The sequence below is a fragment of the Megascapheus bottae genome, chromosome 11, assembly GCF_031878675.1.
Source record: "Megascapheus bottae isolate mThoBot1 chromosome 11, mThoBot2.hap1, whole genome shotgun sequence".
NCBI lineage: Eukaryota > Metazoa > Chordata > Mammalia > Rodentia > Geomyidae > Megascapheus > Megascapheus bottae.
In genome coordinates, this window is record NC_143519.1 from 23,557,332 (window position 1) to 23,579,552 (window position 22,221).

Consider the following 22,221-nt stretch of genomic DNA (forward strand, 5'->3'; position numbering starts at 1 on the left):
GAAACTTAGGGGAAACAGCACTAACCAGAAGAGGCCAAAGGTGGCATGGGGATACAAAGCCACCAGCTCAGCAGTAGGGAAGGAAAGAAAATTCCTATGGGTAGACTGTAAATGACGCCATCCTGAAGCTCTTTCCTTTGTCCTTATGGCATAAATCTCTCTAGTACCAAAAATTCTCTGATGATGGTCTCCTAACCAGTCTCTGCCTGCAGACTTTGCTTTCTTAAAATAATTCTATATAATATCAGGGATAGCAATCCCCCCCCCCAAAAAAAACCCAAAAAACACCTTAAATCTTCAAATCCCCACACGAAAGCAGCAATAAGAACTCTAAATTACCTCTTGGATTAAGTTCATACTTTAGACTAGTAAATTGCAGCCTTCAATCCAGTTCAAGACAGTATTAATCGCCAAGTGTATGTAAACCATGGAAGGTATGAGAAAAGCAATGAAGGAAAAACACATGAATCCATACAACAAGGAAGAAATCAGCCAGTAAAACACATTCAAGGGTGGGTAATTAGGTGACAACTAGGGGGAGGATACCTCAGTCTCACAGTTACTGAAGGGAGAGAATAACATTGACCAGCAGAGGTAGGTGAGGTAAGTATTTTCAAATGGGAGAGTAATAAGGACAAAATAGATATGCTCAAAAAAAAAGCTAACTTTCTTCTGTAGCTGAATGACCTATCTTTTCCATAATACAACAAAATCCAAGACATCTCAGATTCAAATCCTGACTCCATCATTTGATACTGTGTCTAGTCTTGGACAGGTAAAAGTCACTGTTCTCTGCTTTAGTTTTCACATCTATAAAACAGAGATGAGAATGCCATGGCTGATATTATAGAATCACTACGAGGATTCACTGAAAGAAGCTGGCTGGCCCATGTGAAACATTCGATGAACATTACCTATCATGGTACTACAAAGGGAATTTAGGGAGAGTTATGATAGCCATCCATGCTTCAGGTGCCCTGAACTTCATTCACCCAGTCATATCACACCACCCAAGACTCTAGAGCAGAGAAATTACTGAGTCTAATGCAGCACCAAGGAAAGCTAATGATGCTATCTTGCAGAGAAATACACAAACACCTTTGACTGCTTATAAAGCATTTAATGGATAGAAAAGTACATGCTGGAAATTAGGTTAGAAAGGGATAACACCTAGGGAAATCCCAGGAGGCAGTATTGCAAAGACATTACCAGCAGAAATCAGGATAGAGAGGAATATGAAAAAGAATGCCCTTTTTCAAAGCAACCAAGAAATCCAGGAGTTCAGACATACTGTATTTGATTTTGTTATTCTCTGAACATCTATAGTATCTAAAATTAAAAAAATTATTACACAAGGCCATGTACATATTTGTCACCAGCTGCTTTATACATTCATATCCTCTCCAGTCAATAAGCTCTGCAGCCGAGAAACCAACACTAAGCAATCAGAGTCACATAGGAATGACATGGATGTTTAAAACTTTCAGTAGCTCCAATGGTTAAATGAAACCTAAATTTGTTTCCTTTGGTAAATCATCCTTTTGAGATGGATGACAGAGGAGTATAAACACATTAATAACGAAACCTGAAATGATGCCAAGTTAATTTGGGCTTCTCTGAGCTTCAAAAGTAGGGACACACCTACAACTACAAACGGCCTGTTCTCTTAATCCATGGATGTGGCTCCTCAGCTGCTACCGTAAGGGAGCATGCGAAGTGTTTAGCAGGCTGTTTTGTTGAATTTGCTATCTGAAAAAGTGAAGACAAGTACAAAACAAAAGATGCCTTCACTCTGTTTTTATATACCCACTCTCACCTTATGTTCCATAAACATAACACTTCTATTGTTCCCATCCACTCAAATTTACCACTTTAACGGTATTTAAAAATGTAGCCAAGCCAGGCACTGGTGGTTCATACCTGTAATCCCAGCTACTCAGAAGCGTGAGATCTAAGGATCATGGTTCAAAGCCAACCCAGACAGGAAAATCCATGAGACTTACTGACAATTAACCACCAGAAAACCAGAAGTGGTGCTATGGTTTAAAGTGGTGCTATGGTTCACAGTGGTAGAGTCCTGGCCTTGAGTGGAAGAATACTCAAGACCCTGAGTTCAAGCCCTACAACCTATCAAAAAAAATAACCAAATAACATATAGCTAATGATTTTCATAAGTGGATGAAATTGTTCTTAGGTATATATTTGTAAATACACATGGGGAAAATTGAGATAAATAGATTTTCTATAAGTGAAAGAATGGTTCATGTTTTTTCCTTTCCTTTCTTTCTTTTCTTTTTGGTGTTGGTCCTAGGGCTTAAACACAGGGCCTAGATCTATCTTTTAGTTCTATTTTGCTCAAAGCTGGCACTCCAAAGCTGGCACTCGAGCCATAGTTCCATTTCTGGCTCTTTGGTGGTTAATTGGAGATAAGAGTCCCACAGACTGCCCTGCACCTTTAAAGTCTCTATACAAATCACAAATCAGAGAGAGGTAAGGCGGGGAGAAGAGAAAGAGAGAGAAACTGTGTGCCCGTGTAAGCATTCAAAAGTATAAATCAATATGAAAAAGTCGCTAGAGCCAAGTGCCAGTGGCTCACACCTAGCTGTAATCCTGGCTACTCAGGAGGCTGAGATCTGAGAACAGTGGTCTGAAGCCAGCCCAGATGGATTGGAAAGTCTGTGAGATTCTTTTTTTCCAATAAACCACCAAAAAGCCAGAAATGGAGGTGTGGCTCAAGTGATACAGCACTAGCCTTGGGCCATGGAAACCTGGTGACAGTGCTCAGGCCCTGAGATGAAGCCTCTGTACCAGAAGGAAAAAAAAAATCCCTAGAAGGTTAAAATCAATAGAAGTTAAATGCTATCTTGAGATCAGCACCCATCACATGCTTCGATTTCTCTGATAGCCAATTAATTCCTTGAGAAAGGCAAAAGTGTTTGATTACCTACAAATACTCTAGATCTATACCACAAACCTCCAATTGATTTCAGCACCAGAAACTGCTGGTGTGGAGTATTCTCTAGAGACAAGACCATGGGCTTCCTCCATCCACAAACTCAGAGAGAAAGGAGAGTCACTTCCTCTAAGACATGGCAAAGTTTGTCCTAGAACAGCCAAGACCTGACAGCACTGTTCCCAGATTTAAACCCTTTGGTATCTGAGTCTTGATGATAAACAAACAAAAAACAAACGAAAGTCCTCCACACTCACCTGGGACTTTGAGACCTCTCCCTGTGATGAGCTTCTCGCTTCCCCAGAGTCAGAGAGTAAATCGGGGACCGACTTGGAGGAGAGTGTGGCTTCAAGAACGGCAGCCTCCTCACTGGAGAGAGATGAGAAGGGAGTCCTGGGGGTAGGCAGCCAGGCCACACCTTCTTCTGTGCCTGCCTCCATTTCACCAGGCACAAGCTGGCTGGTGTCAGGCTTTGGGGCAGGGGTGCTGGCCAAACTGTCCTGAGTTTTCTTAGCTCCTTCCACATCCCCGTTATACTTCCAACCATCATCCATCTAAATGGGAAATGACATTTTTAAACTTGATATTCTGTTCGCTTTTATTTTCTGTTTAAGGATACTCATTAATATTTTAAGACTACTAAGGTAACATATGCCTCTCACAACAAAGTAACCACTGTGAGAGGCCTGGAGTACATTCTTACATACCAACAGTTAAATACTTATATAGTAGGAAGAATCATCTTTAATACAAGTATTACTATATGCCCACTTCTGAAAAATGGTTTGCTTGTATACAACACCCTAGGTCAGCAGGAACTTTAAATTCATTCTTTTAATTATAGACTTCATAGTATGAATATCATAAGTTTATTCATTTATTTGATATGCACTTAAAGTTGTCTAATGTTTTCATCAGTATCCTCCCAAAATTATGACAACTAATTCCACATAGATCTTTGTAATTGGAACTTTATATTTTAATAACCCAATCCATACCCTCCCCTCAATTGACAGATCCAAGGTTTTTTACTATATCTATATCCAAATACAAATACATAGAAAAGAAAGCTGTGTATGGGCCGGGAGTTTGGCCTAGTGGTTAAAGTGCCTAGCATGCATGAAGACCCGGTTCAATTCCTCAGTACCACATACATAGAAAAAAAGCCGGAAGTGGTGCTGAGGCTCAAGTGGTAGAGCTCTAGCCTTGAGAAAGTCCAAGGACAGTGCTCAGGCCCTGAGCTCAAACCCAGGACTGGCAAAAAAAAAAAAAAAAAAAAAAAAAAAGAAAGCCGTGGCAATGTAAGTACCCATTTCTCTGCATCCTTACCAACACTGAGCATTTCCAGTATCTTATGTGTCTGTAACCTGATGGTAAAAAGCCTTATCCCCTTCTTGCTCCAATAAAACTGAAGAGCCACTGCGTGTTTTATATTATCAGCCATTCAAACCTTCTCCCTTCAACTGGCCATTCATTTCCTCTGTTTTTTTTCATGGCTGATCTCCACCTTAACAATTTACAGAAATAGTTTCTATCCCAATGATATTGTCCCTTTATTTCTGTTCCAGTGGGAACAGTGTCAATCATCTTGACAATGTTCATCATGTCTGCCCTATAAATTTAACTGTTATGTCATCAAATATGTTTGTATTTCTCTTAAAGAAGGAAAATTAGTCAGAGGTTTCCTAATTGCTCTCACCCCCGTCATTTTTTACAAAAACAATTTTAAGACTGTATATTGGCAGAACAGGAATGTGAATGTTAGTCTCAGATTGTTTTACTTCTTTTCTCAGAATATAAGGCCACTTCCTACCCAGGAAATATGTTGCAATACCTGCATGCTTCAAAATCCCAATAGAAGTAGTATATCAGAATAAGATACCAGAGTCATAATGTTTAAACATATCAAATTCTGAAGTGGGAAATCAGGATAAATCACAAATTTGTATAGAAGCTCTTGAAAATACTTAGGTTAAATCACGTGAAATGACTGCATAGATCAAAAGGAGATGATTGCTGTCAATTTAATATTGTTCACCCTAATACTTTATAGCAGCTATATGTGAAAGAAATGACACTAAAAATGCATGCTTTTCATTAACATAAACTTTATGCATGCTTTAAAATACTATCAGTCCTACTTTAGGTTTCAATATGCTACATCATTGCTATTTTGAGGCATTAAGTTTTTACTGAATATAAATTGGGATACAAATGCTTATACATATACACAAGACATTGTACACTTAAGTATTTCTAACTCCAGCCTCCGCACATGTTCTGCAGTGTTTTACACTTCAAACCAGGCTAGATGAACCAGGAGCATTTTTATTACCGTGTACGATCTGGGGAGTGATGACATTCCCCTTGACTGGGTGCCAAAAGGTCTCGGTGTGACCACAGATGTTAACCTGGCTGTATCAGTTTTCTGGTAGCTTCTGGGGAGAGAGGCTGAAGCTGAAACTCGAGTCACCTCCATTCGTGTATTCAGTGAATACTGAGAAGACAAAGAGGTTGAGTGCTGGGGTTCTCCTGCCGGGGGTTTAGAAGGAAGCCCCATCTCAGTGGCTACATGGTCCTGTACGTTCAGGAAACTTGTAGAAGCTTCTTTAGGAAATTCAGTAGGAGAAGTTGTTCCCTCCTCTTCTGCTCTCTGGCGGTGGTGACTGGCTTCCGACACAGTCAGGGAAGGAGAGATCTCTTCATTTGATATGTCATCAGAAGAATACAATCTCCTGCTAGATGTAACTGTAGACTTTTGATTTCGGGATTCCCTTCACAGAGAGAAATGCACCATCACCATGGAGTTATACATTTAACCCCAGGAGTGCGAGACAATTACTAATGTTTAAGAGGCCCAGGAATAAAAACACTACTGACTCACAGTAGCACAACACTAAGAGTAAAATGATACATCACTTTTAATGCTCCAACTAAAAAAGGGTTATAAGAACTTGACCTTCGTTGGGAAAGAGGCTCTGAAATACTTCAAAAAGATTTTTTTAATCATAAAAAATATTTTGATAACAAAACAGGGAATTTCTTACAAGGAATTATTTAGAGTTTTATCTAGTAGCCCTTCAAAAATAAAAAATCATATATAAGTGACTGACAATTTGAACCCTGTAAAGGTTTATTTTTAGCATATTGTGATTTTTCCTATATAAATTTACAATGTATTACTAAAAAACTAAGATAGCGCTTAGACAAGTTTGGATGAAGATCCAATGTCTGGTGTCATGCATTTTGATCAACCTTCTATGGATAATTATTATAGTTAAAGTCCTTATTCTTATTCAGAGACTTGATAGTAAAAAAAAAAAAAAAAAAAAAAAAAAAAAAAAAAAAACTCAGCTAGCATTTACTTAGAAGTATCTTCCTCCCAGGCTATCTCGTACAGAGTACAGAATGAAAGTCTGTTTATCATTGGCTTCTTAGAAACAAAGAGGCTCTGTTTCATTTCACCCAGCAATTTATTTCCCCTTTGACATTATTCTTAAGCCATGTTTGCTTTCTCCCTGACATGTAAATATGCTAGGGTTTCATACAGTAACTGCTTTATAGGCAATTTTAAATGTGCCCTGCACCCTGTATGCTTTAATAATGAATAAATCAACAAGCTCATACACTTATACTTCTATCTATTTCCTTTAAAATATAACAAGTTCCATCACTAGAACTTAAAAAGGAACTTTATTATATTTCACATAATTTAGTTTATAGTATAGCTGATCTTCATTAGCCCTTTCCATTCTTAAAATTATTTTAAAAGAGCCAGGCATAGTGGCTTATGCCTGTAATCCTGCCTACTCAAGAAGCTGAGATCTGAGGATCACGGTTTAAAGCCTAGGCACTAAAGTCTGTGAGACTCTTGTCTGTACTTAACCAATAGAAAATCAGAAGTGGCACTGAGACTCAAGGGGTAGGGCAATAGCCTTGAGCTGAAGAGCTCAGAGACAGAGCCCAGGCCCAGAGTCCAAGCCCCACCACGGATCCCCCCCCCCCCGCAAAAAAATTACTTCGAAAGAGTAAAACGTAAGGATTTTCTGCACCCAATACCTTCCATTTCTACAAGCAATTGTATATGAGACAAGAAAACTGTTTATCTTACTTAAGCACTCTTTCATTTTAATACAGTTGACCATTTCAGAAATACTTGGTTTTTTCACTGCAGAGCAAAACCCTGGCTGTTTCAATCCACACTTAATCAACATTTAACCCTGGACAACTCCGGTATCACAAAACCTCCAGCTGCAATAGAGGAATCTCCAAACAGCAGCCTCTTACCTGTCCTGCAGCATCTCCTTAAACGACTTGGAACTTCTGTCTGCCTTCTCAAGTGCCTGCTTTTCAATTTCTTCCCTCTCTTCCTTTTTCTTCTGCAGATCTGAAGTATAACTTTTCCGGCGATTTTTCCATTTTGCCAGGTCCTGAGGGAAAAATCCCATCAGCCCAGTCACACCTGAATTTCTCCACGCCCCTGCTAGCAGCGAGAGTACACCAGCTATCCCGTTACCTGGCTGAAACTATTCACTCCCACTTGTGCCAAGATGCCCTCATTTTGCTTTTTATAGCCAGTGTTTCTGTACCAAGCCTTCATCTTACGTGACTGTCTGCAAAAAGTGACCTAATAAGATACAACCCCATTTTTGTTTCTGAGATAGTAGTGCCTTCACCTCCTTGCTCACTTCACAGAATGCTAAATGCTTGTAATTAGGTGCTAGGTTAGACCTAGCAGGGAGTGGTTCAAATTTATTTTCATCTCACTCCACAAACATTGCTGCGATATGAAAGAATGTGTTCACTAGAAAGATGGAAACAGAAACAGTCGAGCACAGGCGACAATCTCATTGAGCGAAGAGGAGCCAATGCCCCCACAACACACAACTGACTAACGCATGGTCCCTTCCGTGAAACTCTCTAGAAGGAAGAGGCAGACATGTAAATAATGGCCAGTAACAATTATCACAGGAACTAGGATAACTTGGGAAAATGAGGTTTCTAAAGAGAGAGGGTCATTTATACCCCTGAAAGGAAAAGTTTGCAAAGGTTTCCCTGCACAGGCCAGGCTAGACTATTACATAAACTCAAGGTGAGTAAGCTCCACATAGCTTAGGGCACTGAGAAAGATCATACAACAACAAGCCACCATCTGTTTTCCTTATTCCCTAATGATAGTTCTAACCTCTGGACAATCTCCCTAACTCATTTTCAACTACCCCTAGCAACATAGGCACATTCTGACTCAAAGTGGATTGAGACATTTTGAAAGGTACAAGCTATCGGCTCTAAAGATGTCATGTGTAAGCCGGGCATGGTGGCTCATGCCTGTAATCCTAGCTACTCAGGAGGCTGAGACCTGAGGATCAAGGCTCAGAGTCAGCCCAGGCACAAAAGGAACTGAGACTCTTAACTCCAATTAACCTCTAGAAAATGGGAAGTGGGGCTTTGCTCAAGGGTAGGACGGTAGCCTTGAGCCCAGGGACAGTGCCCAGGCCCAGAATTCAAGCCCCATGACCCACCAAAAAAAAAAAAAAAAAAAGATGTCATGTTAAAAAACAGCAGGAGGTATTCTAGTCAGAATGTTGAAAGGAGTAACACTGATCAATCAAGATATATTCACAAATCACTTTTCATCTGATTTAACTTAATTGATATCCCACTCTCAAAGTTATTCTCATATCAAAAAATTCACCAGACATTTTTGGTTTATCTTATAAAAAAATATTGTTCTTTCTTTTCCTTTTTTTCTGTAGGTCATAGGATGCTGTCCCTGAGTTCTTCAGCTTAAGACCCTACCCTTGACCCAAGTCCAACTTCCCTTTTCTAGAGTTTAATTGGAGATAAAGAGTTTCAGGTCCTTTTGTGCCCAGGCTGGCTTTGAATCTTGATCCTCAGATCTCAGTCTCCTGAGTAGCTAGGATTACAGGCATGAGCCACCGTATCCTGCTCTTTTCGTTTCTTTTTAGTTTGCGAATCAGTGGTAGGGATCCTGATCACATTCTCACATATATGACGTAAGCCCCATATTCAGCCTTTATTGTCTTTTGAAAATTGAGACCCCAAAGAAAGAGGAATTTGAATTTTAGAAAGGCAAACAAATCCATGGTTGCTTTATTAATAAGTAGATTTTAGTTTCTATGAACATTTAGGTTTGCTCTGGCTGGCCTCCTGATTCAGGCTACCCTTCAACTCTCTTACCATCAAGTTATTCTCAAACGTCTATCATTTCCTTATTTATTGTTTATCTACAATAATTGTTTATAACAACTACCACATTCAGAAAAGAAAAGGTTACACTTTCCTTTTCAGGGTTAAGTTGTATATATAACCCGTATAAATATCTAGATGTCAGCTCAATAGAAACATCTCAATTTTGATTTATAGCAACGATTTCTTCAGCCAAAATCATACTCTAGGTTATATTTCCTCCCAATCTTCTCAATAAACCTTAAGAACCCTTTTTAATCTCTTGCTACTAAATACAAAGACCTGTGGAGTGCCCTTATAAATCCTAAGGGTGACCAAGGTCTTTTCCTATCAAAAGCATATTGAGAAGCAGCACCCAAACCAATCACCAAAGCAAGAAAAACTACATTAAAGAAACAAAACAACTTAGGAGATACCACAGAAAATACAGAAGATAAATATTTTCATATTATTTTACTGTGGCTTTTAAAATATAAACCAATAACAGGCCAAAAAAGTTTAAAATTCTTTGTTAGATGTCTACAGAGTCAAATACTCTGCTTGCAAGGGAAATTGCCCCTGAAGTATGTTAACTTTCTTTTAAGAAAAGAAATAACCCATAATCCTTTTCCCCTCCCAACTTAAGAATACTCACATCCTGCCATTTCTGATCTTGTTCTTTTAACTGGGATTTTATTTTCTGCATCTCCTCATACCGAAGCTGGCGTAGATTTTGAACGTCTTCTGCACTGACATCACTCATGGACTTACTCCTGTAACAAAAATACAACTGATCATCACAGGTCACATGACATGACTGGGTTAAGAGGCAGATTGGGCTTATATGTGGAAATTCCATCTAAATTTCGACTCTACTACCTAGACACTTCAGTGACAGTATCACAGAAACAGCTCTACAGAGATAAATGGTATTTTTCCAAAATGCGGAAACAAGAGCCTGGCACCCTATCTCGAATGTGAATTTTTTTTTCCACTAAAGAACCAAAATAATCCTGAACAAATGAAAAAAAAATGATAATAAGCCAATGTTTCATGTATGAACAGTCTATTCATGGAAGGCTTAAATCAGAAAAAAAATTCATAATCCATCACTAGCATCACGAGTCTTTTATTTTACTGTCTTCCCCAAAGATAAGCTAGTAAGGTTTGGCAGTCCTTTCGGGGCACTTACTAAATAATTTAGTGATTACCTGATATTTTCTCCTCAAGTTCAATACCATGAGTAGATGTCCTGTTTCTTGTCAAAGATTCTCAAAGATCTACCTTACATTGCTACCCTGGACTGGTTCTTAAAGGACCAGAGGTGACCTTCCAACAGCTTGTCAAACCACCTTGGTTGTCCTCCCTTTCATTGAGACAACATGCATATATCCAGCTTGTGGCACTGCATGAGGGTTAGCACTGGAAGAGTCAAACAACCAGAGAAAGGAACCAAAGAACTCTGAGCAATCTGGTCCATGCATGTGCTGACTGCTGAAGTGTACATATGAGGGAAGGAAAATTGCATCAGGGGAGACAGATCAAGATGGCCTCCCAGACAGTTAAGAGTCACATCTGAATACTGCAGGGAGACAAAGAGCTTTAAAGAGCGGGGTATCCTAACTGTTCTTTCCCATTGCACTTCAGAGTTTGTTGCATTATAACTTGATTCCACTTACAGTTATTTAAGTTAAACCTAACTCATTTTCTTGGGCACCTAAACTTTGCCTTCTCCACAATTCAGCCATCACTTTTCCTTCATTATATCCTCTCCCTCAGCTCTCTCAGGAATGCACTTTAGCACTCTCATGCAAATGACCCCAAGTCTACAGTCCAGGACCTGCCCTGCCCCTCCTTTCGACTCATTTCCAACAGTTCCTGAATAAACACTTCTGCATGGATATTCCCTCAGCACCTTGTCTGTAAAAGGACCAGTTGAAATAATATCTCAGAAGGGTTTTACAAACTGTAATTCTCAAGACACATGGTTATTGTTCATGTAATCAAATTCGAAGCTGCTTTTCCTTTTGTGGTAGTTAATGGGAGGGGACCTGCCCTCCAATCATGTGCATTTGAAACCTAAGAACCATTTTTCACTTTTCTTTCTTCTTCCCACTTTCAATTAGTTATCAAGACTTCTCACTCAGTGTCTCTTTCTTTCCATCTCTACTGCCAACACTATAGATCAGAGCACAGGCCACCCTCACCCAGACTTGCAAAAGAGTTGCTTCAAATTATCACCCAGAGAAATCTTCTCTCAAATATTCCCTCCAACTCAATAGCCCCTCACTGGTACCTATATCTTTAAAAAAAAAAAAAAGGTTACTCAAAATGGATGAGTGATGCCAACTTTACATTTTTGTCTCTTCCTGGAAGTCTAAAGGGGACCTTGAACGTTATTTACTACTACCAACTACCTTGTTCATGCCATAGCTTCCTCTTCCCAAAAAAAGGAAGCATGCATCCTTCTCCTTTAGAATTTTTTTAATCTGAGAGTTCTCTAGATTTCTCTTACATTTATCACTAATACCAGTCCTAATTCCTGTCATCCTGTCCTCTAAATATATCTACAATATGATCACTTCTCACCAAATCATCCTACCTCCCACCCAGAGGACGCCCGTCATCGTCCTGCTTTCTCCCTTCTTGCCAGCACTCTATGACAGACAGAACCATCCTCCGAAATTGCATCCAAGACAAGCACCTGATCGTGTGTACTCTCAAGCTTCTTCCCATCTCACTAAATTAAAACCAGGTTCTCTGGAGACCAGTGGCACTGATGCCTGGCTCCTGCCTGCTCTCACGTTCAGTTCCACCGTGTTGGCCCTCCCACCCTCTCCTCCTGCCACCTGGCCACCTTGCTATGCTCACACATCACCTTTCCCTTGCTCTTCAATCTCCCTGAATGCTCTTCACCCCCTAAATCCACATGTCTTCTCTCTCACCTGTGGCTACCTCCTTACATGCTGTTTCATTATAAGACACTGTGAAAACCCCTCTCACTGGCTCATCCTGCATTTATTGCCATAGGAAATGCATGTTTATTGGCATATGCTGTGTTGCCTTGTAAGTGTATAAAACAGGAATTGTTTCTGATTTGTTGTCTGTCCTATCGAAAGGGTATCAATGTATGTGAATTAATGCACCTTCTATCTGGCAAATATCATGTAACCCTTCTATTAATTACAATAAAAAATATATGAAAAAAAAGGCCAGACCAGGTAAACGTGGTCATAAGTGTGTTCAACTCATAGCTCAGCATGATGCAGATGAGTATCCACATTTAACATCCATGGTAAGAATGAGGTTTATACACACCTAATATGATTTGTTGAATGATGGTATTTTTGCTGGTAAATCTCAGATAATTGCAGGAGAATTATGATAACGGCTATTCTAGTTTTTAAAAACACCAACTTATAACTGCATTTATTATATATATATATGTGTGTGTGTGACTATATATAAATAGCATATAGTATAAACAGGCATGAGATTCAATGTTATAGTCCTCCTGAACAATGACGAATTTGACAAATGAATGTCAAAGCTGAAGCATGTCTTGACTGGAGGGCAGAAGTTTAATGCTAATGATACGAGTGGATGAATAGAAAGGGGAATGGCAGGTGAATACAATCACACAAGCCCATGTATAGATGTGAAAATGGAGCAAGGGAAATTGGTCAGCAAGGGTGACTCTTGAATACGGTGTACTGTATACCTAAGTAGACATGTTAAACTGAAATATGCTTCTCTAATTACTTGAAGATAATAAAAGAAAATAATAACAAAATACTATCTTGCCTTTTCAGTTGAATAGAATTTTTCATAGCATTTAGGAGAGGCTAGAAGTAGAGGAAAGTTTAAGGGAAAAGGTAGCAGTCATAAAACAAGACCATAAAACACAACTCTGTTCAGCTCCGCTGCTACTGGTAGTTTCTGTCTATAATTAAGAAATACTATTTTATAATCCAATCCATCTAAGTTTCTAAGGAAGAAGCAAACCTACAGATATAAGTACCTAAGAAGTAAGTGACCAGAAAGAATCAACCAGGGGCAAACTTTCCCAAATATAAACTCAGATAGCTTTACAAATCAAACAGAAGTTCTATACTACTACATTACTGGTCCCCAACTTTCAGAGGTGAAAATGAACATACTTACTTACGTAGCTCTAAAAATATTTCCATTTGTATAGTAATTCAGTGAAAAGGCAATCCATTTTGAAACCCATGTGATGGCTTTGAAATTATCATAAACCAGAATAAGGTAATATCATGAATAGTTTTCATTTACAGATTTACCATCTACATGAGAGTTTCTGGATAGCAGCACCTACTGATATTTAAGCTGGAAAATTATTTGTTGTTCAGGGATATAAATCCAAGTAGCATGCACACTCATTGACTGTAACAATAAAAAATATCTTTAGACATTACCAAATATCCACTGGGGTTTAAAAAAAAAAACATACTCAGAAAGTAAGCACCCAAAGCTTTGTTTTCCCTTCCTTTCAGCCAAATTCCATAAAAGAAATATAGGTGTCTTTGTTTCCTGTGATTACAACCTCACATTTAATCAGAATTTCTTTCCTGTTAGTGTGAATAGGAGACTTGATGGCTTAATCACATTTGGGAATTTTTTTAATATATTTGTGATGTCATTAAAACCTTAGGTCAGAAGGCCACATAATCCATCTTCAAACTTCACAGAACCATGCAAACTTAAGTTCATGCAACACAAACGCACACATATGAGAATTGGCAATAATATACAAAAGCAAAGCATCTTTGTAAAAATAAACTGACAATTATTCTAAGTAAATTATGCCAAGTCAAAAGCAAGCCGTAAGTCTAGAGTATAGTTCAGAAACAGAGAACGCACTTAACATGCACAAGGCCTTATATTCACATAATACTTCAACAAGGCTAGAATTTAATAGCCTAAGAACTCAATTTCAGTAACATCGATCAAAATGCTTTGAACTCATAAAATGACACACTGAATTGAATCCTCTTCATACAACTACTCAATTTGCATCTTTCTCTTTAAACTGGTCCTTACCAAAAATAAAGCATTACGGGCAGTTGTTTTTTTTTTTAATTACAGGATGCTGAGCATACTTTCCAGTATATTTCCAGAGAAAAGGTCATCTAGCATAAATGTGAAATGGGTACTAAGTAAAATCCAACATGTAATTCTATTTCAATTTATATTTGAAGATCAGCTTAAGGAAAGAATTGATAACTGGTAGTATATAGAAAACCTCCCATTGGCAGGGAGTTTGGCCTAGTGGTAGAGTGCTTGCCTAGCATGCACAAAGACCCAGGTTCGATTCCTCGGTGCCACATACATAGAAAAAAGCCAGAAGTGGTGCTGAGTCTAAAGTGGTAGAGCTCTAGCCTTGAGAAAGTCCAAGGACAGTGCTCAGGCCCTGAGCTTAAGCCCAGGACTGGCAAAAAAAAAAGGGCCAGGAGTTTGGCCTAGTGGTTTAAGTGCTTGCCTAACATGCATGAAAACCCGGGCTCAATTCCTTGGTACCAAATACATAGAAAAAAGCCAGAAGTGGTGCTGAGGCTCAAGTGGTAGAGTTCTAGCCTTGAGAAAGTCCAAGGACAGTGCTCAGGCCCTGAGCTCAAGCCCAGGACTGGCCAAAAAAAAAAAAAAAAGAAAAACCTCCCATTGGATAGATTTGATTTCAATTGCTTGAAAACACATTTGAGTTTTCTAAAGCCACATTAGGTTTTATTCTTTGACAGGTCATGCATTATTCATCACTCTCAATTTACTGTTTACCTTGCTTTATTTATGTAGTTAGCTTGGCACTCAACTGCATAGGAAACTCTCTTTAAAACAAATGCTATGCTATCCAAATAACTATCAGGGAATTGTTCATCAAAAACATTTGCTGCTGCCAGTATAGTTTGGCGAAATCCTGTTTTTTGTTTCTAAGTTTCAGTATTTAGGTTTCTTTCTCTCCAGTCTCTTTCCCTTAAACCCCTCCCTCTAGGTTTTTTAACTCTAGCCCAGTGCAGAAGACTGAATCCAGGGACACAATACTGGCTCAGCAAACACTCTACCATGGAGTTCTACCCCTGCCAAAGGTAACACAGTCACACAGCGCCCCCTTCACTAAGCCAGTATGGTGTGTTTCTATTCCCAACTAGTGTGTGCACTCTGAGTACTTGTATCCCCTTTTAAAAAAAAAATTATTCCAGAGACCTGGCTATATTACACACTCGTATGTGACTTACAAATGACAATTCTTTCTGGGAAGAAGGTGGGAGGAGGGTAATAAGGACAAAAACATGAGAAGGGCTATCAATATATGTGAAGTAATGCACCTACTACCTGACAAATGTAACTGTAACCTGTCTATTAATTACAATTTTTAAAGTATGAGAGAAAAATGTTTCTGAAAGGGTTTTTTTTTTGCCAGTCCCAGAGTTGAACTCAGGGCCTGAGCACTGTCCTTGGGCTTTCTCAAAGATAAAACTCTACCACTTGAGCCACAGCGAAAAAGCCATTTCTGGCTTTTTCTATGTATATGGTACTGAGGAATCAAACATGGGTCTTCTTGCATGCTAGGCAAGCACTCTACCACTAGGCCAAATTCCCAGCCCCTGAATCTTAATCCTTAAAGACTGCTTCCCTCTGATAAATTGAGAGCAGCAGTTTTTAAGTGTCATGCTGAAGACTACCTGCTTATTCTCACAGGAAACTCTGAACAGGGGGCAATATACTTTTATACAGCACTCTGGAAATAGGCAGGAGGCCCCAATGTTTTAAATCAGTTGAAAAGTAGTTACAATGAGCTGCTGATCACTCAATTACATCTTTGACATGTAGAATTGCTAATAATGGTATATTAAGTGGTAAGCTTGATAGCTTCTAAGATTTCTGAACTATTAAATTGATCAAATGTTACCAAAATTAGAGATGCATATAAATGAAAGAAACATAGCAAGGGAAGATAGCCACCTAGGAAAATTAAAATGCTTCAATTTTTAAAACTCTCTCCTCTTGCTCAGAACTACTAGCAATAAGATTCTCCAAGTTATAGAAAGGTTGCTGATACTACACTTATTACACTAAGAGTGAAGAATAATACTTTTAGATTTCAGCCATTCTAGAAATGAAAAAACATTTCCAGAAAGTTTTTGTAGACATTATGATGTCTACAAGATAAAAATTAAAATCAGTAGGCAAAAATGAGTATTAGGTATAAACATGGGTTTTCCAACAACATGGGAAAAATGAGTAAGATTAATTTTTGTAATTTGAAAATTCAATTTTGTTGTATATACACAGTAGAAAGTTGTAACTTTCTACTCTAATTAGGAATCTGAAAAAATGTTTCCAAATACTACTGACAAAAGAATAATTCCTATTCTATCTCCATGACTAAAGCCCCTTGTGAGCTAAGTATATAAATTATACCAACTATTTGCGTTCCATAATACATTACGTATAAACACTAGTATCTTTCTAGCACAGACTTTCTAAAACACAGTTACTCATAAAAATCAGAAACATACTTTACTTAGCAATCAAATACAAAAAATATACATGGTCTAAGGCAAATACTCTTGTCATTTTAACTCAGTAAATTACAAAAATGGAAAAAGAAATGGAGCCAAAATGTAAAGTTCTAGTATTATAAAACCTTTTGTTTCATCTAGAACTTCATGCAGTGAGCAGTCAGAAACAGAACTGTTACCATTAGGCTGCAAAGTTAATTGAAAGTTTCCTATTTTAAAAATCTCATGCACTACACACGGCACCTTATTTAGTGACATGCCATGATAGAAGTGTGATGACACAGAGACAAACAATATGCAGATTTTTTCCACGATGAAACATAAAACTTACCCATTCTCGCCATAAACTTTTTGAAAGAGTCTAAGAAACCAGAAAACCAAAAATTAAAAATAATAATCACAATTTCCATTTTTGTTAGTTTCTAAATGCTCAATGTCTGTCAGTCTACTGGAGGTGGACAAATCTCAAAAGGTTCTCTCTTCAGCCACTCTTGGTCAAATATTAAGTTTTCCTGAATATTATATCTCAAAAATAAATAATAACTCCAAACAGGTGAAATGTAAATATTCTTCCTCAAATGAGCCTCAAATCTATATAATAAAGTTTCCTACTTACCAGCAACTAAGTTAGGCTTGGATCTATTATTAATTTGGCCTAGTCAGATTTGTCCATTCTCAAGTTCAAAGCACTCAACATTCATTTTAAAAAGGCAAATAACATAAAATATAAATTATCACAAAATGGCTACAACGGCATACATGTAAAATTCAGCTGACAGTAAGTTTCATGCATTTTTGACAAAGTTTGCCCTAAATTTTAAACCATGAACAATAACAAAAACAAAATAACAAAAAAATTTGTAACTTGAGAGTCAACAAAAAAAAGCCTAGGTCAGAAACAAAAATCCAAGTTAAATGTGACTTGCAATATCGTATTGTAAGGGAAATTTAAATTTTAAGGGAAAGAAAAATAATCAAATAGCCCAAAATATGAGAAATATACAAAACCCATTCCAACCAGACTATTACAGAAATGCCTGGACATGCAAATAAAATCTACAGACATCACTGAGAGTATTTTATGAAACTTCACATCGCAGATAGAGTAGTATCACACACTTAAAGCCAAGGGCAAGATTTGCAAACATATATATATATATATATATGTATGTATGTATATATATGTACCTGATTCAATAGGCCTAAGAGTTGTACAAATATGGAACTGCATTTTTCCCCCACGAAAGGATTAAAAGTTTTCTCAAAACAAATCGAAGTTTTACAAGATACTTCAAAATGGCACACGGCATGCAGAGTTGAACAACCTGATGCTGGGTTTGGGGCGGGGGGAGGTTTTTCCCTTCACAAGAGAAGTCACACAAAGACCATGTAACACAAGCGAAATTCTTGCACAAACACAATCTGACCTCTCAACCATCAGTCGCTTCTTGTGCCTAAGTCGGCTGGCTTCCCGGATAGCCTCCCACTTCCTCAAGTCAGCCTCACTGCAGGGACCAGGGGTAAAACTGATGGGAGGAACACAAGTTCCTGATGTCCAAGACTGGATCTTGCGAGTTAACATGTCATCCTTCTTCTGCCGACAGGACGGAACTAATATTCTACAGCTAGTACTCTTTTCTTTGGGCGGGCATGTCCTTTCCAGTACGCAGAGAAATTTTGCTTGAATTTCGGGAGGCAGAGTCCAGGGTTCAGGAAAAGGGACTGGCTGGTATCTATCGGGGGCCCCAGACAGAGGTACTTCTTTCTTCTGTGCTGGAATTCGGCGAACAATCATATCATCTCTTTCTAAATCTGGAAGGACGAGGTCACCTTCTCTACACTGCAAAATTATATCTCGCTCTACCGGATCAACCTGCTCAGAGAACCTTCTAAAGTCTTCAAACGCTCGGAGAACACAGGGATTTGCATGGAAAGCCCTCGTTTTCCTGACAAAGAAATCATCATTTTCTAAATCAGGATCCAAGGCCCGCATCTCAAGGTCATCTCTTCGATAGCCTGGTGCATGAGGGAGGTTCTTTCTGCGAGTTATGAGCCTGGGGCCGGAAGTGGGATCGATTCTGACATGTGTTTCAGAAGACAAGATGTCATCAGAGTATGTTTGGAGAGCCTGAAGTAGGAAAAACTGACTAAAGCACAGAAAAGAGAAAGGAGGAAGAATCTTAATGAGTGTAAGGGAGAAAGGGGAATTAGGAACAGACTAACAAGGGCAGGGGTGCATTATTTTAGGGGGTCACAGAAGGACTATTGCAAGCAGACAACCTGTCATTTAGTGCCATCATTCATGACTGTTCTGGGCGCAATTTAGAGAAACAAGCGCAAGGTGCACTTCTCAGAGAAGGTGGGCACAAACAAGGCCACAGGATCACTGCCGTGTCCTCCTTCCTCTGATCCAGGAGCCTCATCTTTTTGCCAGAGAAGGAGTCACCTTAGAAAGTTTCAAGAGTTGTATAACATGGACTTCAAGCAATACTATGTGCAATGAAAAGTACTACGAGTACTGCGAGTGTGGCCTAGTGGTAGAGTATTTGCCTAGCATGCAAAAAGCCCTAGGTTCAATTCCTTGGTACCATATACACAGAAGAAAAAAAAAAAAAACAGAAGTGGTGCTGTGGCTCAAGTAGTAGAGTTCTAGCCTTGAGAAAGTTCAAGGACAGTGACCAGGCTCTGAGTTCAAGCCCCAAGACTTGTTAGGGGGGGGAGGATAATCAAACTCCTCTGAAATTTTAAGAACAGAAGCTGGGGGATTTTCTTCACCTTCTCAAACTTACCCTTCACTATCTGTTACCTAGAAATGATTTCCTTCTCTATACTTCCAAATACAACTATAAAATTGGTAATCTTTCTCAAAAGACTATGTTGTACTGGCTTCCTAAAAGAACAGGCACATGTAACTATGGATATATTGCCCGGCATTTTATTGTACTAATTAGCAATCTTGAGTCCTGCAGACTCCCAAGCGGACACACTCACGCAGAAAGCAGTGTGTTACATGTTATGCTGTGATGCCCCATCTATCGAGTTAAATTTCCATGACCCAACACAGTCATCTGTCTCAGATTAAAGGAGCAGCAGAAGCGGGCGGAGAGGAAATCTGAGCCCAGATACCAAGCAGAAGGCTCATGCAGACAGGGGCACCTGTGCTCAGACGAAGCAGCACTGGTCCTGCTGGCTGCGTGGGTGTTCAGTGACTTTGTGGCCCATTTGGTGGCCAGTTCCAGCAAGAGTGAAGGTCTTGGCCAGTTGTTGTCTAACCTATGCTCTGCTTTTTGTATTCTACTAAAAATGGTGGAGCTTCTGTCAGAGCCTGAATCCTCATCCTCAGAGTCTGAATTCCTTCTACCATGAAGTGACAGGGAGAAAGGGAGGAAGAGAAGGAGACAAGGAATTGAAGAATGAAACTTCTAAAACCAATGCCAACATACGGCTGCATATAGAAGCAGGCTTTCTAAGATTCAGATCCTAAGGTTGCAAAAAGTTGTTGCTTACAAACTCTTCCAGTGTGTATCCCAGGCCAAGCCCAAAACTCATGTTCCACTTGCCTCCGCCTGTGGGAATGGGATCACAGGTGTACACCACCACGTCAAGCTCTTAAGCTTACTAACACCTCTATCTCAAGTACAGAAATTCCGCAGATGTTCAGTGTGAAATTAACCCTCCTCTACCACTCACTACATATGCGCACAAAATGCACCAGGCCAACGTATGGGATGAATTCTGGGAAAATGAAAACGTGCATAAAAACAAACCTGAATCCCTGAAATTCTTTATACCATGGTTTATAATTCTCCCTCTTTATTCTTTTCCATTTCACATCTTCTGGGGTCCAACATTTAGGAAGAAACTGATCAAAAGAATTCCCTGGGTTTGGCATGACTGGACTCAGCCTTCGCAGATACAGATCATCTTTTACAATGTTGGGTAGGCTTGTGATCCTTTCTTCTTCCTCTTCCAGATAACAAGAGGAGATGATTGTCTCTCGGATTGCTGGCCATTTCTCCACCTTGTTGCCCCAAGCTTTCCTCTGGTTACTGTTCAAAATACCCAACCAGGTTAAGAGAGCTGTGTGAGCCATTTGTGACCCAGAACACAAAAAGCATGCATTCTGCCTCACAAAGTTTACACCACAGCAAATGAGCAGGCACGGTCATCAGCAGGGGTCCTAGAATCATTACGGCAGTACTGTAGTTTAGTTACAAGAATAGCCAGGTATGTGCAGCCAAGGACACTGAGCTGGAAACTGTGTTAAAAGAAAGGCAAATTCCAAACGGAATAGGTTTCTGAACTCAATCAGTAACACGATAGACATCCAGATCGGAGGCATTAACTATTTCTGACAAATTGGTCTCTGACCTCAGTGTGGGGAGCCCAGAGGCTAATGTGTCAGGAGGAAATATTTGTGGATAAGACGTGGAACAGGTAGTTTTGGAGACAAAACTCTCAGGTCTCTTTTTCCCTTGGAATCTACGGTGGGCTAAGTCATCCAAAATCAGATCAGGCAACCTTCGTTCATCGCCAGTGTCCGAATCACTCTCAGAAGCACACACCTCCTTACAAGAAGTTGGATTTGAAAAACCAGCCTCTGCATGGCTAATTTGTTGGGAAATGAAAGGATTCTTTTATTGTCCACTAAGATCAACAGAACAGGAAAATAATAGAAGAAAACACGACAGAGCTCACAATACACAATATCAGTCATCTAGCAAGCTGAAAAAACTACTAATAAACTTTTAGGCATGCATCTAAAAGAAGACTTGGGAAAAAAACTATACACCAATATTCTAAAACAGAACCAGTACTTTCAAGGTAGGTATGACTAAAAATAGAAGAAAAAAATTCTCATTGATGAAATTCAAAATACATTTAAGAATACTTCAATAACACCATCAAATTCACATAGCACACAGAAGCCCATAATCACATCTCATCCCAGTACCTTGAGAATGTTCCATCTGCTTCTGCATAGACTGGGCTTGCCCAACTTCTTCGGTTATCCTCATTTTTGTCTGGCTTTTTCTTCCTCAAGGGTGCTGGTACGTAAGAGGGCTGCCTACTTTTGTTAGGTAAAAATCGATTGAATGGTAAAGCCGACTTTGGTTCAATAGCTGAAATCCTTCGATAGGACATGTCATCTTTGTTATAATCCTGCATTCTGAATGTCAGTTCTGAGTCTGTGTCACTTTCACAACCTAAAAAAGAAAAATAGCACAAGAATTTGCTGGACCCTCCAAAGTGTTCTAACTACAACTCCTCAGCAGGTCTGCTCTACCCTTTCTCTGAAAGCCTGTGTTGCTATTGTAAGCTGTGGGGAATATTTTTAGAAATTTGTCATGAGGTTGTGATAAGATCCATTAGAAGGAATTTGCTTTGCATGCTGGGGACACATGTAGTACATTCTTTTGTTGTTGAACCTTTTTTTTTTTTTTTTTGGTCACTTGTGGGGCTTGAACTCTGGGTCTTGGTGCTGTCCCTGAGTTCATCAGATCAAGGCTACCATTCTACCACTTGAGTCACAGTGCC

At 39.2% G+C, this 22,221-nt stretch overlaps 1 protein-coding gene across 7 annotated transcripts in view; it reads right to left on the bottom strand.

The window, feature by feature from the left end:
* The window catches only part of Lmo7 (LIM domain 7), a 144,333-nt gene that overhangs the window by 31,898 nt on the left and 90,214 nt on the right, over positions 1 to 22,221 (bottom strand). For 5 of the 7 annotated variants that reach the window (XM_090342019.1, XM_090342018.1, XM_090342020.1 and 2 more), the window contains 8 exons: positions 21,638 to 21,890; positions 20,451 to 20,732; positions 18,111 to 18,830; positions 17,015 to 17,044; positions 9,798 to 9,915; positions 7,241 to 7,383; positions 5,289 to 5,727; positions 3,211 to 3,507 (listed from right to left, as the gene is read on the bottom strand). In XM_090342019.1, the coding sequence (XP_090198145.1) occupies positions 3,211 to 3,507; positions 5,289 to 5,727; positions 7,241 to 7,383; positions 9,798 to 9,915; positions 17,015 to 17,044; positions 18,111 to 18,830; positions 20,451 to 20,732; positions 21,638 to 21,852 (2,244 nt within the window). In that variant the 5' untranslated portion in view covers positions 21,853 to 21,890. The remainder of the gene's footprint in view (positions 1 to 3,210; positions 3,508 to 5,288; positions 5,728 to 7,240; positions 7,384 to 9,797; positions 9,916 to 17,014; positions 17,045 to 18,110; positions 18,831 to 20,450; positions 20,733 to 21,637; positions 21,891 to 22,221) is intronic. The other 2 variants (XM_090342022.1, XM_090342023.1) reach the window with 1 other exon arrangement.